Source organism: Scyliorhinus canicula, chromosome 11 (genome assembly GCF_902713615.1).
Source record: "Scyliorhinus canicula chromosome 11, sScyCan1.1, whole genome shotgun sequence".
In the NCBI taxonomy this organism is placed as follows: Eukaryota; Metazoa; Chordata; class Chondrichthyes; order Carcharhiniformes; family Scyliorhinidae; genus Scyliorhinus; species Scyliorhinus canicula.
The window spans coordinates 18,189,110-18,211,877 of NC_052156.1; the positions used below are offsets into that span (position 1 = coordinate 18,189,110).

The 22,768-nt window shown below is 46.3% G+C and overlaps 1 protein-coding gene across 1 annotated transcript; it reads left to right on the forward strand.

Moving 5' to 3' along the window:
* Nucleotides 1–953: 953 nt before the first annotated feature.
* Nucleotides 954–18,074, forward strand: LOC119973870 (hyaluronidase-1-like). Its single transcript, XM_038812384.1, has 4 exons — nt 954–1,012; nt 7,849–8,834; nt 15,319–15,408; nt 16,224–18,074. The coding sequence occupies exons 2-4, from the start codon at nt 7,905–7,907 to the stop codon at nt 16,542–16,544; spliced, it is 1,341 nt and encodes a 446-aa protein (XP_038668312.1). The 5' UTR covers nt 954–1,012; nt 7,849–7,904; the 3' UTR covers nt 16,545–18,074.
* The last annotated feature ends 4,694 nt before the right edge of the window (nt 18,075–22,768 follow it).

A 22,768-nucleotide genomic window follows, 5' to 3' on the forward strand; every position in this document is an offset into this window, starting at 1 on the left:
GCGTGGCCAGATTGTGGGTCTGATTCAGACAAACTGAAACTTGAACCAATGTAAAAGAAAACACAAATGTAAAATGCTCAGAACCGCTGGATCCTTTCCACTGGTTCAGCCGCTTGAGCTCGAACTGGGCGCAAAGCAAATGGAAACTCTACCTTGTGCTGTGGGATAGCTTGGACACTCCTCTCTGGGTTGGACAGAGCATTCAGGATGTCAATGGTTTCAGCCAGAGCCAACAGTCAAGGTGGCTCAAGATGGAGCCAAACGAAAATGCATCAGTTTTGTGGGTGTCAAGATGTGGGAATCTTTGGCTCAACCAGACCTTGAAGCACCAGAGCCTGAAAATTAATCTTGAAATTGAATCAAAGTGGTTCCGTATTACCGAAGTTCCATTTGAATTTCAAATGCAGTCATCTTTCCAATGTCAATAACACCTGCCATTTAAATCAAAGTTGAATATGTGTACACGCAACAAAAATAACTTTTCTCAATTATTAACTCCAATAATCTTTCCATTGTCTGTGGCACTTGTTGTTCAAATATCTATCGGGTGTGATCAGAAGGAAAATAATAATAGTGCTATGTAACTATTTGATTTTCAATAATTTCTCACGATAATGAGTGAAACTTGGTTATTAAATTATGTTTTCATTATACATTCGCAATAAACAAACCTTTCAAATGAAAGCAAGATAAAGTGCAACGTAACTTCTTTGTGATAGAATACATTACTTTCCTGATGATGAGTTTACATTTCAATATATGGAGCTTAACTATGACCAAATAAAATGTCATTTTGTGTGTTTATTTTACTGATGCCTGTAATGTTGAAATAGAGAATTGCTTGGGAACCTTTTTTCAACAATTGCCACAAGATGCTGAGCAATATTTTGATGTTTGGGTGTTGCCGAAACCCTTTTCTTCTATAAATGCTCCATTTCTGTTGCATCTTTTTCATTGACTCCTGCAGTTCATCGCAGGGTAACTGATCCACTCAGTGACAGGTCACCAATTGGTAAGTTGAACACTGCCAAAAATAAGACTAGCGATCGTTATGTTTTCGGATGTAGTTTTATAGTTTAAGATTGTGTGGTAGCGCGACCCCTTAAAGAAAATGGGCTCCACAGACCACGTGACCAGCTCGGGGCCAATCACACGGGAACGTGTGAACCCCACCAATAGGGAGTTTGTGCGGGGCCCTGGGAGATGACCCTGGGCAGGGTGGACCCAGAGAGCCGAAGTGTTAAGACCTGTTGTATCGTGTTTTATTCCTTTTACTTAACTGCCTTTGTTTCTTATTAATAAACATCTTTGTTAACTCCAGGATGCCTCCAGTGTAGGTCTCGAGCCACCACAGGCAGCGTCACCAATCTCTTTCTCGTGCTGAGCTATTACCTGGCTTTGCATCTGGTACTCATTATCAATAAAAATTAGATTTGAAGTCATCATCGGTATGCCTTGCCCTTTGCAATTTCTCCAGTCCTTTCTTGTGTACAATGTGTGCAAGCAGGTTTCAAGCTAAGAGATAGGTATTATAAAAAAGTGCTTTTGCCTGAAATATTCATGCCAGGTAGGTGTGATTTTCTTGTTCTCTGCAGAGTAACTGATGGAACCCCTCTTCAAAGCAATCTGCATTAATGCAGAATTCCACATGAGCCATTTTGGGATCAATCACATGTTGATCATTCATTAGTGATTAAATCTGCATTGTTTTAATGATAACACAGAATGTAACCTGGTAGTGGGACTGTTGGTCAGTCTCAAGGTAATAGGGGACTGGCATCACACTGTTGCTATGAAGATTTCAGAGGAAACCTAATGGCAGGTATGTGTCATTTCTGTGACCTGCTAAAGATCTGTAAAAATAACTAGGAGTACAAATCTAGATATTATCTTACAGTCTTCATGATCATCGGTTGTGTTGCAAGACAGCATTTGGAGGATTTTAACACTTAATAAAATGTCAGTGTTCACAGGACTCTCATTGGTGGCACAGGTACAATTAGCAGTGAGGAAATGAATATCGCTGGAGAATTATATCCAACTTAAACTACAGTCAACCTCAACTAGTGAATGCCTCTTAATTTTACTCCTGCAAGCGATGTTTATTTGATTACCCCCCCCCCCCCCCCCCCCCGTCCACTCCCTCCTACAGGTTACTATCCCTATTGTGCAGTAATCCAAGAGCTGAAACACACCCACATTTTATAACATTCACAAGTACTGTGCAAGATTGTCTCATTTGGTTGTACTTTTTGATCTGAATCAAAAGGTTAGGGATACAAGCCTTCCTCTGTTACTTGAGTTGCTTATCTAGGTGACTGTGCCGGTGAAGTATACCGACCCCAACTTTTGGGTCAGACTTCAAACCAAGGTTCTGTCAACCTGTTCAAGAACAGCAATGACTTGTCCTGGTCTTGTCAGAAAAACACATCAACTGGGCACTGAAATCCTCATCACAGTCTTCGACGGCATGTCCAGTTCGGCAGGTCCTCGAATGACAGTCGCTACCAGTGCACAGGAGGCCTCATGCTGGACCTCCTTTGCATCTTCTCCTCCTTCTCATCAGCCTGTTGGGTGGCTGACTTTCCATTCTCAGTGGCAGCCTCCTGTTCCTCTGGGGTATGCTCCGCTGATACAGCTTCCTCCACCTCGAGCAGCTCCAGCTCCTAAAGCTGCAGTGCATCCCACAGGGTTGCAGCGACTAGGAAGAAGGCCACCATTGCTGGTTATATTCCAATATCCATTGTCTGCAGAGGGTGAAAGGCCAACATGTTAGCACGGTACGTGCCCCCATGCCCAACCAGGTCCAACAGGCTACACGGTGGCCCTAGTTGGCACTACACACTTTGTGGACCCTGCTCCTGCATGTCCCTCCCCCATTCCCTGCATCCCTGGCCCCACCCAGGGGCTGGTTTAGCACAGGGCTAAATAGCTGGCTTTTAAAGCAGACCAAGGCAGGCCAGCAGCGCGGTTCAATTCCCGTACCAGCCTCCCCGAACAGGCGCCGGAATGTGGCAACTAGGGGCTTTCCACAGTAACTTCATTTGTCCTACTTGTGACAAAAAGCGATTTTCATTTAATTTAATTTCATTTTCATTTCATTTCATTGATGCCTGACACCGTGGGGGCCTTTGGCCATGGCAACCATCCCTGCTGCCAGGGGTACCATTGACTGGTGCCACCCATGCCAGCAGTACAGTCCACGGCCCCTGTCCTGTGCCCTCCTGTAGGGACTACTGTGGGCATTGCCCTTGGGTGGGCCACATGATGCCCCACTGGCGGGTGGCGGCCGGTTGGGGGCGTGGTATGGTGGTGGGCAGGGTGAGGGGTTGGTGGGGTGGGAGATTAGGGGCTGGGGTGGTGGGTGGTCAATGGGCTCTGCAGCAAGATGTCTGCCTTATGGGCTGCAGGAATGGTGGTCCATTCCGGGACACCACCCAGTCCCATGGGAGGTCACCCAGGCCCCATGGCCCATCCCGTCATCACCAACCCCAAGTCCACCCCAACAAAGCCAGTGTCCAGCGCGGAATCCCACGTTCGCGCCTCTCTGTGTTCTGCCTCTTCTCTCTCCCCCATCAGCCACGGCGCCTGTTTCGCTATTTTTAAAGTCACAAGTGGCCCTCGCCGTCGGGAATTCGCCCCAGTGGAGCAGGAGAATCGTGGAGGTCCCCGAGAATACCTGGTCAGGCCCGTTATTGATATGCCAACGGCGTTTACTGTACGCGCGGAGTGGGATGCATTGACGCAGCTGTCGAGGCATCGGAGAAATGCGATTTGGCGTGAACCCGGCGTTCGTCATGGTTTTGGGTCAAAACCCAATCTCATTTCCTGATTCTGCCAGCAGTTGGTGGAGAATCCTGCCCCATAACCTTTACTTTTTTTTAGAAGAAGTTGAGGAACAGAATCAGAGGACTGCCAATTAACTTTGAACAATATAAAAAAATTGACCAATCATAAAAAGTTTGACTATAATACTCCCATCACTCCCACTTAACTTCACAAATGTTTAATGATAACATGGTTACAAAATATATCTTACCCTATAATATTTTCAGTCAATACACAGTCCCTGTAAACCAACGGACTAACTGTGGTCAGACAAACCCCACTCTGAAACCAAATGGCTGCCGTTGCTGAACTCACCCACAAACTAAACTTCTATGGATTTCTCCTCAAATCCTCCCCAGATGATTATCACATGAACGTTTTCAAATTCCACTCTAGAAAAAACCCGCCTTAGAATCTTCCTCCAAACAACCTGTTCTCTCTCATTTGTTTCCAGCAAGGATCCACTTCCAGGATTGTAAACAAGTATTCCTTTGACTTGAATTGCCGCGTGCATTCAAATCTCTCAGGTCCCCAGCTACCAACAAAACATTTTTGCTTCACAGGTTGTACGAAGATCACCAACCTAAGGATTGCTTCAGGTATCTCGCTTCTCCATTGACAACTTCACCAACCTGCACTTTTCAACTCCGTTTTTAAATTCAATGATCAATACCTTGTTCAAATTCCCTTTTGTTCCTTTGACTTAAATCTTCCTAGAACTTCTCTACCCATTCCATGATTTTCAGAATTAGCTGTAACTTTAGTTTCTGTGACTTGTTTTCCTGCCCATTACTCCATGGTTGTGCTTCTGCCTCTGGCAGAGCTATGATAACTGCCTTCTCTCTCTCTACCTAAAGTGTCCCCTGGTTGCCAATCAACAGATCAGTCTTTCTTTAGCTCTTGTTTGCTCTTAGGCTCTTGTTTGCTTTTCATGTCATGAACACCATTTAAAATGAAACCGGGGCGGAATTCTCGGACCCCCCCGCAGGGTCGGGGAATCGCCCGGGGCCGGCGTAAATCCCGCCCCTGCCGTGGCCGGAATTCTCCGGCACCCAGGAATCGACGGGAGTGGGAATCACGCTGCGCCGGTGGGCGGGACCCCGTGCCGATCGGCGTGTCCCCCACGGCGATTCTCTGGCCCGCGATGGGCCGAAGTCCCGCCGCTGACAGGCCTCTCCCGCCAGTGGGAATTGGAGCACCTCTGGTGCCGGCGGGATTGGCGGCATGAGCGGGCCCCCGGGGTCCGGGGGGGGGGGGGGTGGCGTGGGGCGATTGGACCCCGGAGGGTGCCCCCACAGTGGCCTGGCCCGCGATCAGGGCCCACCGATTGCCGGGCGGGCCAGTGCCGTGGGGGCACTCTTTTTCTTCCACCGTCGCCATGGCCTTTCAGCCAGCCCCGACGCCGGGCGGCGGGCGTCAAAGGCCGTTGGTGCTGGTTTTGGCGCCAGTCGGCGTGGTGCCAACCACTCTGGTGCGGGCCTAGCCCCTAAAGGTGTGGAGAACATTTGGGGAGGCCCGTCGCCGGAGTGGTTGGCGCCACTCCGCTATGCGGGGACCCCCCGCCCCGCCGGGTAGGGGAGAATCCCGGCCCAGAACCAGAACTCATACATGCAAATATTTTTGTTCAACATGAATCTAACTAGGGCTTTCCCCTTTCTTATACAGAAACGTTACATTTCTACTGTTGTTCATTTTAATACCTGTTCTTCTGAGGGATCACAAATGAGGGAAAGAGCCTAAAAGTAAGGGTTTGTCTTCCTGGAAACTGTAGTCAGTGATTGAATTTGAAAATGGAACATAGATTGACGGGGTTGGGCTTGGTGGGTAGGGGGGAGAGTGGGCAGTGAGCTGGTGAGCTATTTCATATGAGGAGGACATACTGAGGTTGTAGGTGGATGTCGGCCGGCTGAGTGAGTGGGCACAAATCTGGCTGATAAATTAGAAAATGTAAATGTATTCACTTTGGGAGGAAGCAAAAAGAAAAAGACGATATTGCCTATGTGGAGAATGACAACAGACTCTGAGGTGCAGAGGGATCTGGGTGCTTTAAGGCATGAGTCACAAAAGGTTAGTATGCAGGTATTGCAGCAATTAAGGCTAATAGAATTCTACCCTTCCAGTCAGGATGTTATGCTTCAGTTAGACGGGGTATTGGTGAGACCACATTTTGAAAATTGACCGGAATTATGCAGCCGTTCAGCCCAGCGGGATCTTCGAGTCCCGCCGGTGGTGCACCCCCACCAGGGGTTTCCCAGCGGTGAGGGGTGCATTCACCAGGAAACCTCGTTGAGAACCAGGAGGTCCCAACACCGAGCAATGGCTGGCTGCCTCTGCTGCGGAATATCCCACCCATTGTGGGCAGTTTTGGTCACGTGGTCTGTAAATGGGTTGGAAGATGTTCAGAGGAGGTTTATTAGATTGATACCTGTAACGAGCAGGTTGCCTTATGAGGAAAGGTTAGACAGACTGGGCTTGTTTCCATTGAAGAACAAAAGAGTGAGGGGTGACTTGATCGAACTATATAAGATCCTGACTGGTCTTGACAAGGTGAACATGGAAAGGATGTTTCCTCTTGTCAGTGAGTCCAGCAATAGAAGCCACATTTTTAAATTTAGGGGCACTGTCCCCTTTATAGGACAGTGATGAAGACAAATTATTTCTCTGAGAGTGTTGTGCGACTTTGGAACTCTCTGCCATAGAAGGCGGCGGATGTGGGGTAATTGAATATTTCTAAGGCGGAGGTTGATAGATTCTTGTTAGGCAAAAGAATCAAAGGTTATCGGGGATAGATGAGAATGTAGAACTCGAAACACAAGCAGGTCAGCCAGGATCTTATCAAATGGTACAGCAGGCTTGATGGGCCAAATGGCCTCCCTGTGCTCCGAATTCGTATGTTCACAGATTAATGCATTGCCGGTTTTAATTTGTTGAAAGGAAATTATCAACTTGTTTGCGCAAAAGTGTTAAAAGCGCGTCAAATTTCTTTTTGAAGTGTGATTAAGCTCAAAGTCAAGCTTCTAAATAACATTCTGGCACTGCAGAAACATTAGGTACTGGGTCAGTTTACGACTCTAATTACATGTTGTGGTAATCGAATTTTTGTTTACGGTGACTGCAATCAAGGTGATTTTTTTATTTTTGGGGTGTGAATTTGAGGGATGTTGCTGCTCAGGAGAGATTGGTGAAGAGTTGGAGAGCTTGCCACATCTGGAGGAGCGAAGTTCAGATGTACAGCAGGCGAGTAATTTTGTGAAGATTGGAATCTATATAATTGTCAAGTCTGTTCGCTGTTGTCGATTAGGCCCTTTGTGAGAATTTGCGTGAACAGAACCCCAATGGTGGGAATTTACAACCAAAGTGCATGGTGACCTTTTCCTGCTGCACTGATTTACTTTTCATTTTCATCATTGCATCTTTTCAGGGAGGTGCACCAAAATAATTGGCAGCAGTGAGCCTTCCCCGGGGATCAAGGACCCCAGAGACGAGGTCCTACCCGTCGGGGGCTGCCAGCCAATCAGAAGTTGCAGCCCTTATTTGCTCAGCAGCGTCAGTAGGGAGGCAGTGGCTGCTGCAGTGGTACACCCACCTGCGGTCTAGGATCACTGAGGGACCCAGACACAGCTAAGTGATGGCGGGAGCAGGGACACAGGCTGGGGGCTGCGAGGGAGAATAGGTTGTGAGCAAGGGCAGGGGTGACTCTCAATGGGCTCCCATTCTCGATGTCAAGCCCCTTGATCAGGCACTAAGTGCCTTTAAATGAGGGAACTACCCTCCTTCCCCACCCCTGCAAAGCCTGAAAACGATTCCGACCAGGGTTGCTCTTCGGGCTTCCCATTTGGCAAGACTGTCGCCAGCTACTGGGTGGATAACAGCGGTGGTGGGATGAGGGATGAGATCTTTAAGTCCTCAGTCCTTTTACGCTGTCCGCCTAACCATTACACACTGGATCTCGAGTGATTGATTAATTGATGTGGAATTCTTTGGTTTCCAAATGAAATTTCTTTTGTTTGTGTCTTTCAGAATGATCCATATTAATTGGGAGATCTTCACCAGCTGCTGAGAGAAGAGCCACAGCCATGTTGCCAGGTCTCACCCTACCCGCATGCACCTTATTTTATTTCTCCATCCAGCCAGCCATCGTATGGGGGGTAGAAGTGAAGACAACATTAGCCTCACCAATGATCTACAATAAGCCATTTTCTGTGATTTGGAACACACCTATTGCAAGGTGTAAAACTAAATTTGATGTTGCTTTGGATCTGGGTGCCTTTGACATTGTACAAAATGAAAATGGGCTCCTCATGGGGAAGAAGATCACCATATTCTACAAGGAACAATTGGGGCTCTACCCATTCTATACCGCAAAGGGGACCCCAGTGAATGGTGGTCTTGTCCAGAATGCCAGTCTGTTCGAGCACCTCAAAGTGTCAGAAACAGACATTGACAAAATCATGGATCAAGACTTCAGTGGTCTTGCAGTGGTAGATTGGGAAGATTGGCGACCACTTTGGGACCGCAACTGGGGCATTATGGATATCTACAGGAAGAAATCTGTAGAGCTGGAAAAAAGCAAAAACACTGATTTACCTGAGAGTGAAATTCTCCTGATTGCCAAAAATAAATTTGTAACTGCTGCCCAGGATTTTATGAGTCAAACACTAGAACTAGGAAAGACTCTGAGACCAAAGAGTTACTGGGGTTTCTATAAATATCCCGACTGCTATAATTACTTCAAGACAAATGAACAAACCGGTTACACTGGCCAGTGCTCGGAGCTAGACATCCCTCGAAATAACCAGCTGGCATGGCTCTGGAAGGTATCACAGTGCCTGTATCCCAGTGTCTACATCCCTCAGGGAGCAGAGCCAGTTAATGTTCAAAAGTTTGTTCACTACAGGGTTAAGGAGGCTCTGCGTGTTGCTGCCCTTGATCGATCCAGTGAAGCCCTGCCTGTTTTGGTTTACGGTAGATATTCTTACCGACATACACTTAATTTCTTTTCTGAGGTAAGCAGGAAATTGTTCCAGAATAAGTCAAATGGCACAGGTCCAAGCAGAGATGTAGTATGTAAAGTAACTAAAACTACAAACAAATACTTTATTGCATTCCAATTCAATGGGTTCCGAGATGTCTGGGAAGTCCAATCGTGATCTGCATCAGCGGCCATTTGAAAGGCATAGAGTGCTTGAAGGGTTGGGGAGATGGGTTGCTTGAATGGCTGTGCGCCATGTCCGATGACTGTTTGTGGTGGATACTTTATTCCAGCCCGCCCCTATGTAATGCATTGTTAAGAAACAACAGCCTTCTTCGAGGGGATGTCCGAGGTTGTGGAGGTGAGGGTGGAGCCGTGCCCGAGAATGGCAGCCAGATTTTCATATGGGAAAGAGTGCTTTTGCAACCCTTTTTAAAAAAAAAATCTTTTCATTGGCATTTCTCATATTTATAAACAATTGTATATGTACATCACATTTTTCTTACCCTTGGCTTCTGCATCCCTAATTGCACCCGGAGAATCCTGCTCATCCACAGCTGCAGACCTGGTGGAATTTCTCTCCTTGGAAGAAGATCAAGTACACCATCCGAGGGTCGGACAAGGGCTTGCACAAAGCGTGGGGGCCATTCAACAGCCTGACCCAAGACCTGTTCGCGGCCAACAGGGACGAGGAAGAGAAGTGGGGATGGGAAGGGGGGGGGGGAGGGGGAAGAGAAGGAGGAAGACCAGGGAAGGCACAAGAGAAAGGGGCAGGGGGGGGGGGGGCGGAGGGGAGGGCAGGCAACCCAAGAGAAGCACAAAACAAAGCATGGGGACAAGGGGAGGAGGAGAAGGGCCATGAAGCCCCCCCCCCCGCCCTCCCCATCTCCCAAGAATAAAAATGAAAAGCTCCAGCAGAAAAAGGCAGAGCAAAATATGGGGTGCCCAGGACAGACGGCAACACTAAGAGGGGAACTAAACTATCAATGAGGGAAGGGGAGGGGGGACGGAAGGGGGGGAGGGTAGTGTAATGATATGCATAGGTTTAAACAGGTTTAAACTAATGTGGTAGGGGGATGGGAACCGATGCAGGAAGTTGGAAGGTATTAAAACAGGGACAGAAGCAAAAGGAAGTAAGGGGGAAAGTGTAAGGCAGAGAAGCCATAGTCAAAAATCAAAAAGGGCGACAGTACAAGGTACAGTGACCGAGGGGAGCTCAGTGAATAGGCCCAGTAATACTAAAAGGAACAAAACTGAAGATGTTAAGATTCAAAACAGAGGTAAAAAAAACAACATAAGTGTACTTTACCTGAATGCTCGTAGTATTCGGAACAAAGTAAATGAGTTGATGGCGCAAATCATCGTGAATAACTATGATTTAGTGGCCATTACTGAAACAAGGTTAAAGGATGGTCACGACTGGGAGTTAAATATCCGAGGGTATCAAACTATTCAGAAGGACAAAGTGGATGGTAAGGGAGGTGGTGTAGCTCTGTTATTTAAGGATGACATCCAGGCAATAGTAAGGGATGACATCGGTGCTATGGAGGATAAGGTTGAATCCATTTGGGTGGAAATCAGGAATAGTAAAGTGTAAAAGTCACTGATAGGAGTAGTCTATAGGCCACCAAATAGTAACGTTATGGTGGGGCAGGAAATAAACAAAGAAATAATGGATGCATGTAGAAATGGTACAGCAGTTATCATGGGGGATTTTAATCTACATGTCGATTGGTTTAACCAGGTCGGTCAAGGCAGCCTTGAGGAGGAGTTTATAGAATGTATCCCCGATAGTTTCCTAGAACAATATGTAATGGAACTTACGAGGGAACAAGCGGTCCTAGATCTTGTCCTGTGTAATGAGACAGGATTGATTCATGATCCCATAGTTAGGGATCCTCTCGGAAGGAGCGATCACAATATGGTGGAATTTAAAATACAGATGGAGGGTGAGAAGGTAAAATCAAATACCAGTGTTTTGTGCTTAAACAAAGGAGATTACAATGGGATGAGAGAAGAACTAGCTAAGGTAGACTGGGAGCAAAGACTTTATGGTGGAACAGTTGAGGAACAGTGGGGAACCTTCCAAGCGATTTTTCACAGTGCTCAGCAAAGGTTTATACCAACAAAAAGGAAGGACGGTAGGGGCAGCACAGTGGCACAGTGGTTAGCATTGCTGCCTACGGCGCTGAGGACCCGGGTTCGAATCCCAACCCTGGGTTACTATCCGTGTGGAGTTTGCACGTTCTTCCCGTGTCTGCGTGGGTTTCACCCCCACAACCCAAAGATGTGCAGGGTAGGTGGATTGGCCACGCTAAATTGCCCCTTAATTGGAAAAAATAATTGGCTACTCTAAATTTAAAAAAAAAGGGAAGGACGGTAGAAAGAGGGAAAATCGACCGTGGATTTCTAAGGAAATAAGGGAGAGTATCAAATTGAAGGAAAAAGCATACAAAGTGGCAAAGATTGGTGGGAGACTAGAGGACTGGTAAACCATGAGAGTAAACTTGCTCAGAATATAAAAACAGACAGTAAAAGTTTCTACAAATATATAAAACAAAAAAGAGTGGCTAAGGTAAATATTGGTCCTTTAGAGCAGTGCTTCTCATAATGTGGTACGAGTACCAGTGCTGGTACTCGAGCCATCGTCTGCCGGTACTTGGAGTGTTTCCAGAAAAGAAAGAGACAGTAATCCTGGATTGGCTTGTTTCGCTTACCGGTCCCTGGCACATTGAAAAAAAAAACTGCCGGTACACCACATCAGATAGTTTGAGATGCACTGCTTTAGAGGATGAGGAGGGACTTTTGATAATGGGAGATGAGGAAATGGCTGAGGAACTGAACAGGTTTTTTGGGTCGGTCTTCACAGTGGAAGACACAAATAACATGCCAGTGACTGATAGAAATGAGGCTATGACAGGTGAGGACCTTGAGAGGATTGTTATCACTAAGGAGGGAGTGATGGGCAAGCTAATGGGGCTAAAGGTAGACAAGTCTCCTGGCCCTGATGGAATGCATCCCAGAGTGCTGAAAGAGATGGCTAGGGAAATTGCAAATGCACTAGTGATAATTTACCAAAATTCACTAGACTCTGGGGTGGTCCCGGTGGATTGGAAATTAGCAAACGTGACACCATTGTTTAAAAAAGGAGGTTGGCAGAGAGCGGATAATTATAGGCCAGTGAGCTTAACTTCGGTAGTAGGGAAGATGCTGGAATCTATCATCAAGGAAGAAATAGCGAGGCATCTGGATAGAAATTGTCCCATTGGGCAGACGCACAGCGCCGGCCCTAGGGTTGCTGGCGCCCCGGGCAAGCTGAACTTCGGCGCCCTTGCGGGGGGGGGCGGGGCCGAGAGGGGGGGCGGGGCTGAGAGGGGGGGGGCCGAGAGGGAGGGGGGCTGAGAGGGGGGGGGCGGGGCCGAGAGGGGGACGCGGGGGGGGGGGGGCGGGGACCCGAGGGGGGGGGGGGTACCCGAGGGGGGGGGGGCGGGGGGAGCGGACCGAGCGGGGGGGGCGGACCGGGGGGGGGGGGGGGGGGGGGGGGGGGGGGCGGGGGGGGGGGGGGGGGGCGGACCGAGGGGGGCGCCGGGGGGGAGGGCGGCCACCGCGCATGCGCTGGTTGGCACCGGCCCAACTGCGCATGCGCGGGACCCGAGTCTCTGGCGCCCCCGAAGCACATGGCGCCCCGGGCGACTGCCCGAGTTGCCGGTGCCTTGAGCCGGCCCTGCAGACGCAGCATGGGTTCATAAAGGGCAGGCCGTGCCTAACTAATTTAGTGGAATTTTTTGAGGACATTACCAGTGCAGTAGATAACGTAGAGCCAATGAATGTGGCATATCTGGATTTCCAGAAAGCCTTTGACAAGGTGCCACACAAAAGGTTGCTACATAAGATAAAGATGCATGGCATTAAGGGTAAAGTAGTAGCATGGATAGAGGATTGGTTAATTAATAGAAAGCAAAGAGTGGGGATTAATGGGTGTTTCTCTGGTTGGCAATCAGCAGCTAGTGGTGTCCCTCAGGGATCAGTGTTGGGCCCACAATTGTTCACAATTTACATAGATGATTTGGAGTTGGGGACCAAGGGCAATGTGTCCAAGTTTGCAGATGACACTAAGATGAGTGGTAAAGCGAAAAGTGTGGAGGATACTGGAAGTCTGCAGAGGGATTTGGATAGGTTAAGTGAATGGGCTAGGGTCTGGCAGATGGAATACAATGTTGACAAATGTGAGGTTATCCATTTTGATTGGAATAACAGCAAACAACAGCAAATAAATAAATACCAATTATTTAAATTATAAAATATTAAAGCATGCTGCTGTGCAGAGAGACCTGGGTGTGCTAGTGCATGAGTCACAGAAAGTTGGTTTACAGGTGCAACAGGTGATTAAGAAGGCAAATAGAATTTTGTCCTTCATTGCTAGAGGGATGGGGTTTAAGACAAGGGAGGTTATGCTGCAATTGTATAAGGTGTTAGTGAGGCCACACCTAGAGTATTGTGTTCAGTTTTGGTCTCCTTACTTGAGAAAGGACGTACTGGCACTGGAGGGTGTGCAGAGGGGATTCACTAGGTTAATCACAGAGCTGAAAGGATTACAAGGAGAGGTTGAGTAGACTGCGACTATACTTGTTGGAATTTAGAAGGATGAGGGGGGATCTTACAGAAACATATAAAATTATGAAGGGAATAGATAGGATAGATGTGGGCAGGTTGTTTCCACTGGCAGGTGAAAGCAGAACTAGGGGGCATAGCCTCAGAATAAGGGGAAGTAAATTTAGGACTGAGTTTAGGAGGAACATCGTCACCCAAAGGGTTGTGATTCTATGGAATTCCTTGCCCAGTGAATCAGCTGAGGCTCCTTCATTAAATGTTTTTACGGTAAAGATAGATAGTTTTTTGAAGAATAAAGGGATTAAGGGTTATGGTGTTCAGGCCGGAAAGTGGAGCTGAGTCCACAAAAGATCAGCCATGATCTCATTGAATGGCGGAGCAGGCTCGAGGGGCCAGATGGCCTACTCCTGCTCCTAGTTCTTACGTTCTTATGTTTTTATGTATATTGACTGGGAGGTAAAGAGTTAACAAGTTAATGATAATGCTTCTTACCACTAGAGGGAGCCACAGAACAGTCATATATATATCATTTGACTTGGGGATTCTGGGAGTTAGGAGTTAGAAGAGTGCATGGGAGCAGTTGTATTTGAGAAAATCTGCCAGTTAGAGATAGCATAGTTTAATATAGAAACCTTCTGCTTTAGGAATGTGAATTAAACTGTTTTGTTTGTTAACAAAGCTTAGTGTTCTTTATTCAACACTATGCATTTGAGCCATCCAGGTAAAGCAAAATAGAGAACACAACACGGTGGACCTCACATAAAAACCGTTGTAAATAAGACACACATTTGTTTGTAAATACCAGATACACAAGAGCTGTAAAAACTGGAAAACACCAGTAAAAATATTTTTAAAAATAACATGAAATGTGTCCACCCGCCCCCCCCCCCCCCACCCCAATTTATCACACGCACCTCCCCTTGCCCCTTGACACTAATCACATGGGAACAGGCACAAAGGGAGAGAGCTATAGTGCTCCCCACATCCGGATCCACTATCAGAAATGGTGAACCACAGATAAATACCGCCCTCCCGCCTTCGTCATTCAGCTACACGTTGAGCAATTTTTAAGCTCAGGAATTCCCTCCTTACACCTCATCACTCTCTCGCCCCGCTATTGAGATTCTCTGTGAAATCCAGTTCTAGAAAAATACTTAAATATTAAAGTAGCTTAAATATTATGCACAAAGATAAAGTAAATAAATAATCAATCTAGTTGGTGGAAACAGCCCTTTAGAGCAATGGAGCCACACACTAATACATTGTGAAGTAGATTTCCCACCAGATGCTGGGGGAATAGTTTCCAAACTGCTCCTCCCCTCTGCATTCTCTCTGCCACTACTGGTATTGATTCCAGGAAGTGTAAAATTCAACTATCAATGAATGTGGATTCATATTGATATTTTCCAACTCTTTCACAAGTGCAAGCAGCTGGTATCAAATTTACAGGTGCCAGGGTTTGCACACTTTCTGATAGGTAGTGGTAGGTGGCAGAGAGTGAAGCTAAAAGCTGGGCACGAGGGAAGGATCTTAAGGGAATCAGAAAGGGGGGGCTTTCGGGAAGTGGCAGTAGACCAACCTTGGGGGACATTAGGACGTGCGTTCACACCTAGACAATGCACTCACGGTGAGATTATTATGAACTGTGTTTGAGGCATGGGGAGACAAAACGAACTAACCCGGATGGTGTTTTTGAGACACAGCCATCAGCCGGTTCCAGATCAGCTTCAGTTGGCACAGGGGGCTTCTCCATCTTGTTGGTTTTCGATATCACATGGTATGTTGTACATTACTTTGTAAAGTGACATGAGAAATATTTCAGTCTTCTCATAAGTTGAAAATTGGATCGACCCGGAGTACCTGATGTCTCCAATATGTATTTCACATCTTTAACTGTCATTTTCCAGGTTGACTTGGTTCACACCATTGGCGAGAGTGCAGCCATGGGGGCCTCTGGAATGGTTCTATGGGGGGATCATGACTACGCACGCACTATGGTGAGTATTTCATTCCCTAACATGGGAACACATTTAGCTGAGGACATGTACTAAGTGGCTGTAAGCTGGAGACAACTGTGGTAATTATTACAGTCGAATATCCTTCATCTGTTCGTCCAAAAACAAAACACTTGCAAAACGAAACACTTTTTTGAAAGGCTATGCAATTCATTTTTATGTTAATAAAGCAATGTAATATTGTACTCCAGGTGCAATAATAGTTAATAGGTAAGACGTAGGGTGTGTGTGAGTTGGCAAATGGAGACGCAATCTAGTATTTGTAGACTATAGCTAGCCTAGGTTCAGGCCATTGCAATGTAAGTAGGTCTTGGCCTACCATATATACATTAGGTCCAAAAACCAAAAATATCTGAATACTGAAATGTAATCTGATTCACTAATGTTCTTTAGTGAAGGGAATCTGCCATTCTTACATGGTCTGGCCTACATGTGACTTTAGATCCACAGCAATGTGGTTGACTCTTAAATGCACGTTAAAATGGCCGAGCACACCACTCAGTTCATGGGCAATAAATGTCAATAGAGCCAGCAACGCCAACATGCCGTGATTGAAGCTTTATAAAATCGGCCCCAAGGGTTTCAGATAAAGGATACTTAGATTAAATCATCTCCATCTTTTGACATCTCTGTCAGGTAATCCATTGGGAGCAGTACCAACTAGGTACTTCACTGAAGCTTACTTGTGACAATAAGCAATTATTATTATTATTATCATATTGAAGAACATTGAAAGTGACTGAAGTGATTTTTGGAAACTCGCTGAGCAAGTGTTTGTACTTGTATTTTTCTATTAGGAGACCTGCATGAATCTGAAGAACTACATCAACAATCAACTTGGACCTTACATCCTAAACCTTACTAGAGCAGCTATGTTGTGCAGTAAGGTTGTGTGCAATGGCAACGGACGATGTGTGCGGAAGGACCCTGAATCCAAAGCTTATCTGCATCTTGATCCCAAATTCAGCAATGTGATCTCTGAACTTCTTTCCACCAACCCTGAACAACTCCGTCAAGAAATTGATTCTGAAGCTCTGAATAGCATGCAAGAGCAGTTCAAATGTCAGTGCTACAAGAGTGGGATGGGGCCTAATTGTGAGACTGCATCGACTTTTTAGATTGGGAATTCAGCATTCTTTTCTCTTTCTTTTTCTCTATGTATCAATTTAAGGTGGTGATTCAAAATTGCAAATCTCAGGTAATACTTTGAAATGAACATTCTTATATGAAGCTAGAGTGGTGGTGGCCGTAAGCTAATTAAATTGCTGTAATCCCCATACTGTCTACACTTGTACACCTTTCAGAGGGTAATCACAATACAGCAATCAGGAGCTCAAACCGTGGAGTCGAAGTTGATCTCAGGGTGTCAACCAACAGAGCGAACTGGTTGGCCAGCCTCGAGGCTCTGGCCTTATTTGTATTTAGCAGGCATGCTGCAGCTGTCAAATTGGGGTCTTGATGCATGTCACTGCTCCACGGCCCCATGAAGTTTGTGCCTGTTGGAACCCAATTTGCATGGGGGAAAGGCCTACCTCAGTTTCAGCCACACTCATCAGCAGCAAGAAGGGTCCCCCCCCCCCCCCCCCAGATCATTCTCATCCTACCAATACCTACTTTCCAAAGTGAAAATTGACCCCCTTGGATTACTTTTTCCCCCATCTCCAGCTATAACCTCATCACCAACATCTGATCCAAACCAACTAAGACGGCCTCAGGGATTGAAGCCTGTTGTAGGAACAAAGCCTTGCCTCAGTCTGATATTTGCAGTGTACCAATAAGGCTGTTATTATTTCCAACATTTCATTATTTTATTTAGCTCACCTGCAAATACTTAAATTTTTGTTATCACTTTACAGTCTCAGATCCCAAGAATCACAACTGCAGGTCTGGGATCTGCTCCTTTTGAGGGCCAATGTGAAGGTTCAGGTTGAAAAGTCTGTCTGGACTGACTGTGGACACCTGCACCTGAATAACATCTATTTGGGAAGGTAGCTTCCAGGACGCATGGTACTGACTGTATCTCAGCAAGGAGCCAACAGCTTCAAGAAGTAAGGACAGACAAAAGTGGCAGAGAAAGGTGTGTCAACCTGATGGAAAGTATCCATGGGAGCTAAACCAGCTAATGTGTAAATTTTAGTTTTCGTGATGACACTCATATCAAATTTGATTAATTAAGTGGTTGTGGTTCGGTTTTTAGACAGTTTCAGCATCGGCAAAAATGTGCTCCAAAATTATCCCTAAAACACCCTGCCATCGCGCTTTCCATTTGTCCGCAGCGCACATTCTCGCCCTGAAATTGGTCATTTTTCATTTTTGCGCACACAATGTAAGGCCGCACCCACACGAAGAACAGGGAGGACGTGGAATGCAGGTATGATGTGAAATTATGAGGGAATCCAGCTATAAATATGGGGCAGATTTCTCCATTTGGGAGACTATGCTCTCCCGCCAGAGCTGAATCACACCTGATTTGCACTAACGGTGGGAGAGCAAACCAGGTAGCGAGTCCCAATCCCTTCCCGTGCAAATTTGTGCATGGCTTGGATTGCAAGGTATTCCCTCGGGAATCCCACTATCGAGTTGCCTGCTCACTATATCTTATCCTATGCCACAGGATGTTGATGTCTTTGAGTGCACTATTATGCCCAGGCATGTTCCCCCCCCATCAATACAGTTCAGCCACGTGCCCCCCCATGACTTTATGGGTCACCACCCAGCAAAAGTAGGATGGTGAGGTGACTCCCCCACCATAACCGACACCCCACCAGAGACCCCTAATTAGACAGGTTCCCATCAGAGGTTCTCTGCACCAAGAGGGGACTGGAGCATCGGAACTGGATCGTAGCCGGGCGCTGGACTCTCAATCACATTGGGAACTTCGTGCCCAACGGCAGGAGGCAGAGAATCCATTTTTAATTTTTTACTTTAGAGCATCCAATTCATTTTTTCCAATTAAGGGGCAATTTAGTGTGGCCAATCCACCTAGCCTGCAGGGTTGTGGGTTGTGGGGGCGAAACCCACGCAAACATGGGGAGAATGTGCAAACTCCACACGACAGTGACCCAGAGCCGGGATCGAACCTGGGACCTCGGCGCCGTGGTGGCAGAGAATCCAGCCCACGCAGTTACAAGACTGATTCTCCTGTGAAGTAGGGATTAAAAATTCAAAGCAGAGTTCATCTGCAGGACTAAAGTTCATAAAAACTTATAAACATGGCTGGGCATAATAGTGCACTCAAAGACACCAACATCCTGTGGCATAGGATAAGGTATATCTTTTAAGACGAGGCAATTACTGAAAGAACAGGAACTGGCTTCTTCATCAGCAAGAATATGCATAAACTGTAAGATACCACACTCTGACAATGAATAACATGAAGGATGCCCCGAAATCTCTTGTGAAACTGCATCTTGAAAACTGAGTGTAACAAGAAAGTGCAAGGCAGGAAGCTCTTACAATCATCAACATAAAAATTAATTCTGGATAGTGAATGAACTCCAGGTTACGGCCTTGCTGAAGTCCTGTCTAGATTTATTGCCTCAACTTCTAAACCAAATGGCGCTCCATACATGCCCGTGAGTATCATTCGCTCTAACAGTTGGGAGTGGAAACACTTGATACAAATGATAGGTGCAGCTTATCCTGCAGCTCAGTGTTTGAGTCAATTGTCTACTTACCTGGTGTACAACCAGTTCCACAGGGTTTTTACTTAATCTTTGACTTTTGCAGCAGTATCTCTCAATATTCTCTCCATTAGATGCTTGCAGCATTCTGCAATTATACTTGAAGACTATTGCTTGATGCACCCATGCAGCATGGTCTAGAGTGAAAGAGCACAGTTGTGCATCTGCGATTCCACACATTGAGCTCCTGGTTTCACCAGCACTGCCGTCAGATGGTGATGCGAGTTGTCCAGATTATTCTCTGCAAGGTGAGAAAGTTCCAGTGTGTGTCAACCCAGAGCTTCCAGAGCAAAATATGATTCTGTCTTGCATTACAACATGAAAAAAAATCAATTCTGATGTTTTTGTTACATACACCTTAGCCAGTCACATACCCTACGATGCTGCAACAGGTGTCAATTTTCCATCATGAGTTGCTCTTCATTCTTACTGACTCAAGGGCAAGGAGAATGCTGGTAGGTTATAATCAGAGTGGAGATACAATAAAGGGTAGAGAGAATTGTTTGGGTAATAAGTGGACATCTCTAAATTATGTCAGGGTAGAGTATTGAACAAGGGCATCAGATGGGTGAATGGGGACAAAATTGTAGAGGGCGCATAGAATGAAGTCACAGCGTCTACTCATAGGACAATTCACAGTCGCACATCGTAAACTGCTGCTTAAATACCATCAGCCTCAAATTCTTGCTTGTGCCAAATTACATCATAAGGATTACCAGTAGGTGTCAGTGCTGATCCAGTGGACAAGGCGTTCAAAAGGAGATTAAAGCTCCAAAGAGTTTAAGTCATTGTCCTCCTTTGCATCTTACTGAGAATATCTATGATCAGCAGCAACTTAAAGCAAATCTGGTGGAAGTACAATCTATGGTTTGATGTTCAGTCATGCCTTGCTATGTAATTCTGACTTTAAAATTGGAATATATGGTGTTTGGAAACTTATCAATAAACTTTCTAAATGGAGAAGCAAAATGTTGTGTGTATGTTATGTCCATTGGGAAAGGATATACATGTAGAAAGGTAGACTTGGTAGCAGACAAAGACCTATGAGCAGTGGGGCAGTATAGTACAATGGGTTAATAGTTATTGTAATGAGTAAGTGGTGAATATTATTACCATAGAATCCCTACAGTGCAGAATGAAGCCATTTGGCCCATCGAGTTTGCACCAACCCTTCTAAAGAGCAGGTAAGGTAAAGTCGCCACATTCCCAGGTGGCCTGAGGCTGCTTTCCCCTTTGAGGGGGGAGAGCTGACAGGTGGTGATTTAACCTGAGGATCACCACACCTCAGGCCAGGGGCAAGGATGAAAAGGCAGCCATTCATGAATAATCTATTCTAAAGAGCATGCTACCCATGTCCACTCACCCGTCCACCCAGCACTATCCCCGTAGCCCCATAACCTAACCTGCACATCCCTGGACCCTAACAGGCAATTTAAGACGGCCAATTCACCTACCCCGTACATCTTTGGACTGTGGGAGGAAACCGGAGCACCAGGAGAAAACCCATGCTCACACGGGGAGAATATGGAAGCTCGACACAGACTGTCACCCAAGGCCGGAAATGAACCCGGGTCGCTGCCGCTGTGAGGCAGCAGTGCTAATCACTCAAGATGCAACAGTGATATCAGCAGCCATGTGTCAACGGCTCTGTGGAACTGATAGAACAGCCTATACCCGAGAGAGCTGTACCTACCTTGAGGCCTCGTTTGTAAATTGTTAATAAAGTAGTTGTGAAGTAACCTACCCGCGTCAGACCAGAGTTACTCCTGTTAAAAGGGAAACCTCCCCAGTATAGATTGAGCCACGAGACCAAGACAGAATTCAAATGGTTTTTTATATCTATTGCAAAGAGTTCCTTTACAAAGAATGAGTACATTTTTAAACTTTCGATGTCCGAGTTTGTGGGTTTTTGAGGTGCATATATGAACATGCTAATTAGGAGCAGGAATAGGCCATTCAGCCATTGAACCTGCTCCACCATTCAATTAGACCATGGCTGATCTAATTGTAACTCCAGCCCCACATTCCCGACTGTCCCTGGTAACCTGTTACATACTTTAGAACATAGAACATACAGTGCAGAAGGAGGCCATTCGGCCCATCAAGTCTGCACTGACCTACTTAAGCCCTCAGTTCCACCCTATCCCCGTAACCCAAAAACCCCTCCTAACCTTTTTGGCCACTAAGGGCAATTTAGCACGGCCTAACCTGCAGATTTTTGGACTGGGAGGAAACTGGAGCACCCGGACGAAACCCACGCAGACACGGGGAGAATGTACAGACTCTGCACAGTGACCCAGTGGGGAATCGAACCTGGGACCCTGGCGCTGTGAAGCCACAGTGCAAGCCACATGTGCTACCGTGCTGACCACTTTCTAATCACGAATCTATCTTTGCCTTAAAAATATTCAAGGGGAGCTATTCCTCCACTGCGCTGTGCTCGGTGTGGATCTGGATGCGCCGGGTAAATAGTGGGAAAGGGCAAAATCATGATTCAAGCCAGGTACAAACCAGTTTGCAGTTCACCCAGCACACTCCCAATGGTGAATTCTGGAGCACGCCCAAAAATGGCAAGCAGATCATTCGTCATTTACATTTGTTTCAATCTCATTAGTGAGACAGAAGTTGAATGCAGTGGCCCCCGGCAATTAAATGGCTTCTGAAAAATCACGCAGACGTTGTTTAATACCCCTTTCTAAAGCATGAAGCCGCCACGATGGTGCTGATCCAGTGGACAAGGAGTTCAAAAGGAGATTAAAGCTCCAAAGTGTTTAAGTCATTGTCCTCCTCTGCATTTTACTGAGAATATGTATGATCAGCAGCAACTTAAAGCAAATCTGGTGGAAGTACAATCTATGGTTTGATGTTCAGTCATGCCTTGCTATGTAATTCTGACTTTAAAATTGGAATATATGGTGTTTGGAAACTTATCAATAAACTTTCTAAATGGAGAAGCAAAATGTTGCGTGTATGTTATGTCCATTTGGGAAATGTTATATATGTAGATAGGTAGACTTGGTAGCAGACAAAGGCCTATGAGCAGTGGGGCAGTATAGTACAATGGGTTAATAGTTATTGTAATGAGTAAGTGATGAATATCATTATCATAGAATCCCTACAGTGCAGAATGAAGCCATTTGGCCCATCGAGTTTACACCAACCCTTCTAAAGAGTAGGTAAGGTAAAGTCGCCACATTCCCAGATGACCATAGGCTGCTTTCCCCTTTGAGGGGGGAGAGCTGACAGGTGGTGATTTAACCTGAGGATCACCTCACCTCAGGCCAGGGGCAAGGATGAAAAGGCAGCCATTCATGAATAATCTATTCTAAAGAGCATGCTACCCATGTCCACTCACCCGTCCACCCAGCACTATCCCCGTAGCCCCATAACCTAACCTACACATCCCTGGACACTAACAGGCAATTTAAGACGGCCAATTCACTTAACCTGTACATTTTGGACTGTGGGAGGAAACCATGGTTGATTTCCAACCCCACATTCCCGACTGTCCCCGGTAACCTGTTACACACTTTAGAACATGGAACATAAAGTGCAGAAGGAGGCCATTCGGCCCAACAAGTCTGCAACCGACCTACTAAAGCCCTCACTTCCACCCTATCCCCGTAACCCAATAACCCCTTCTAACCGTTTTGGCCACT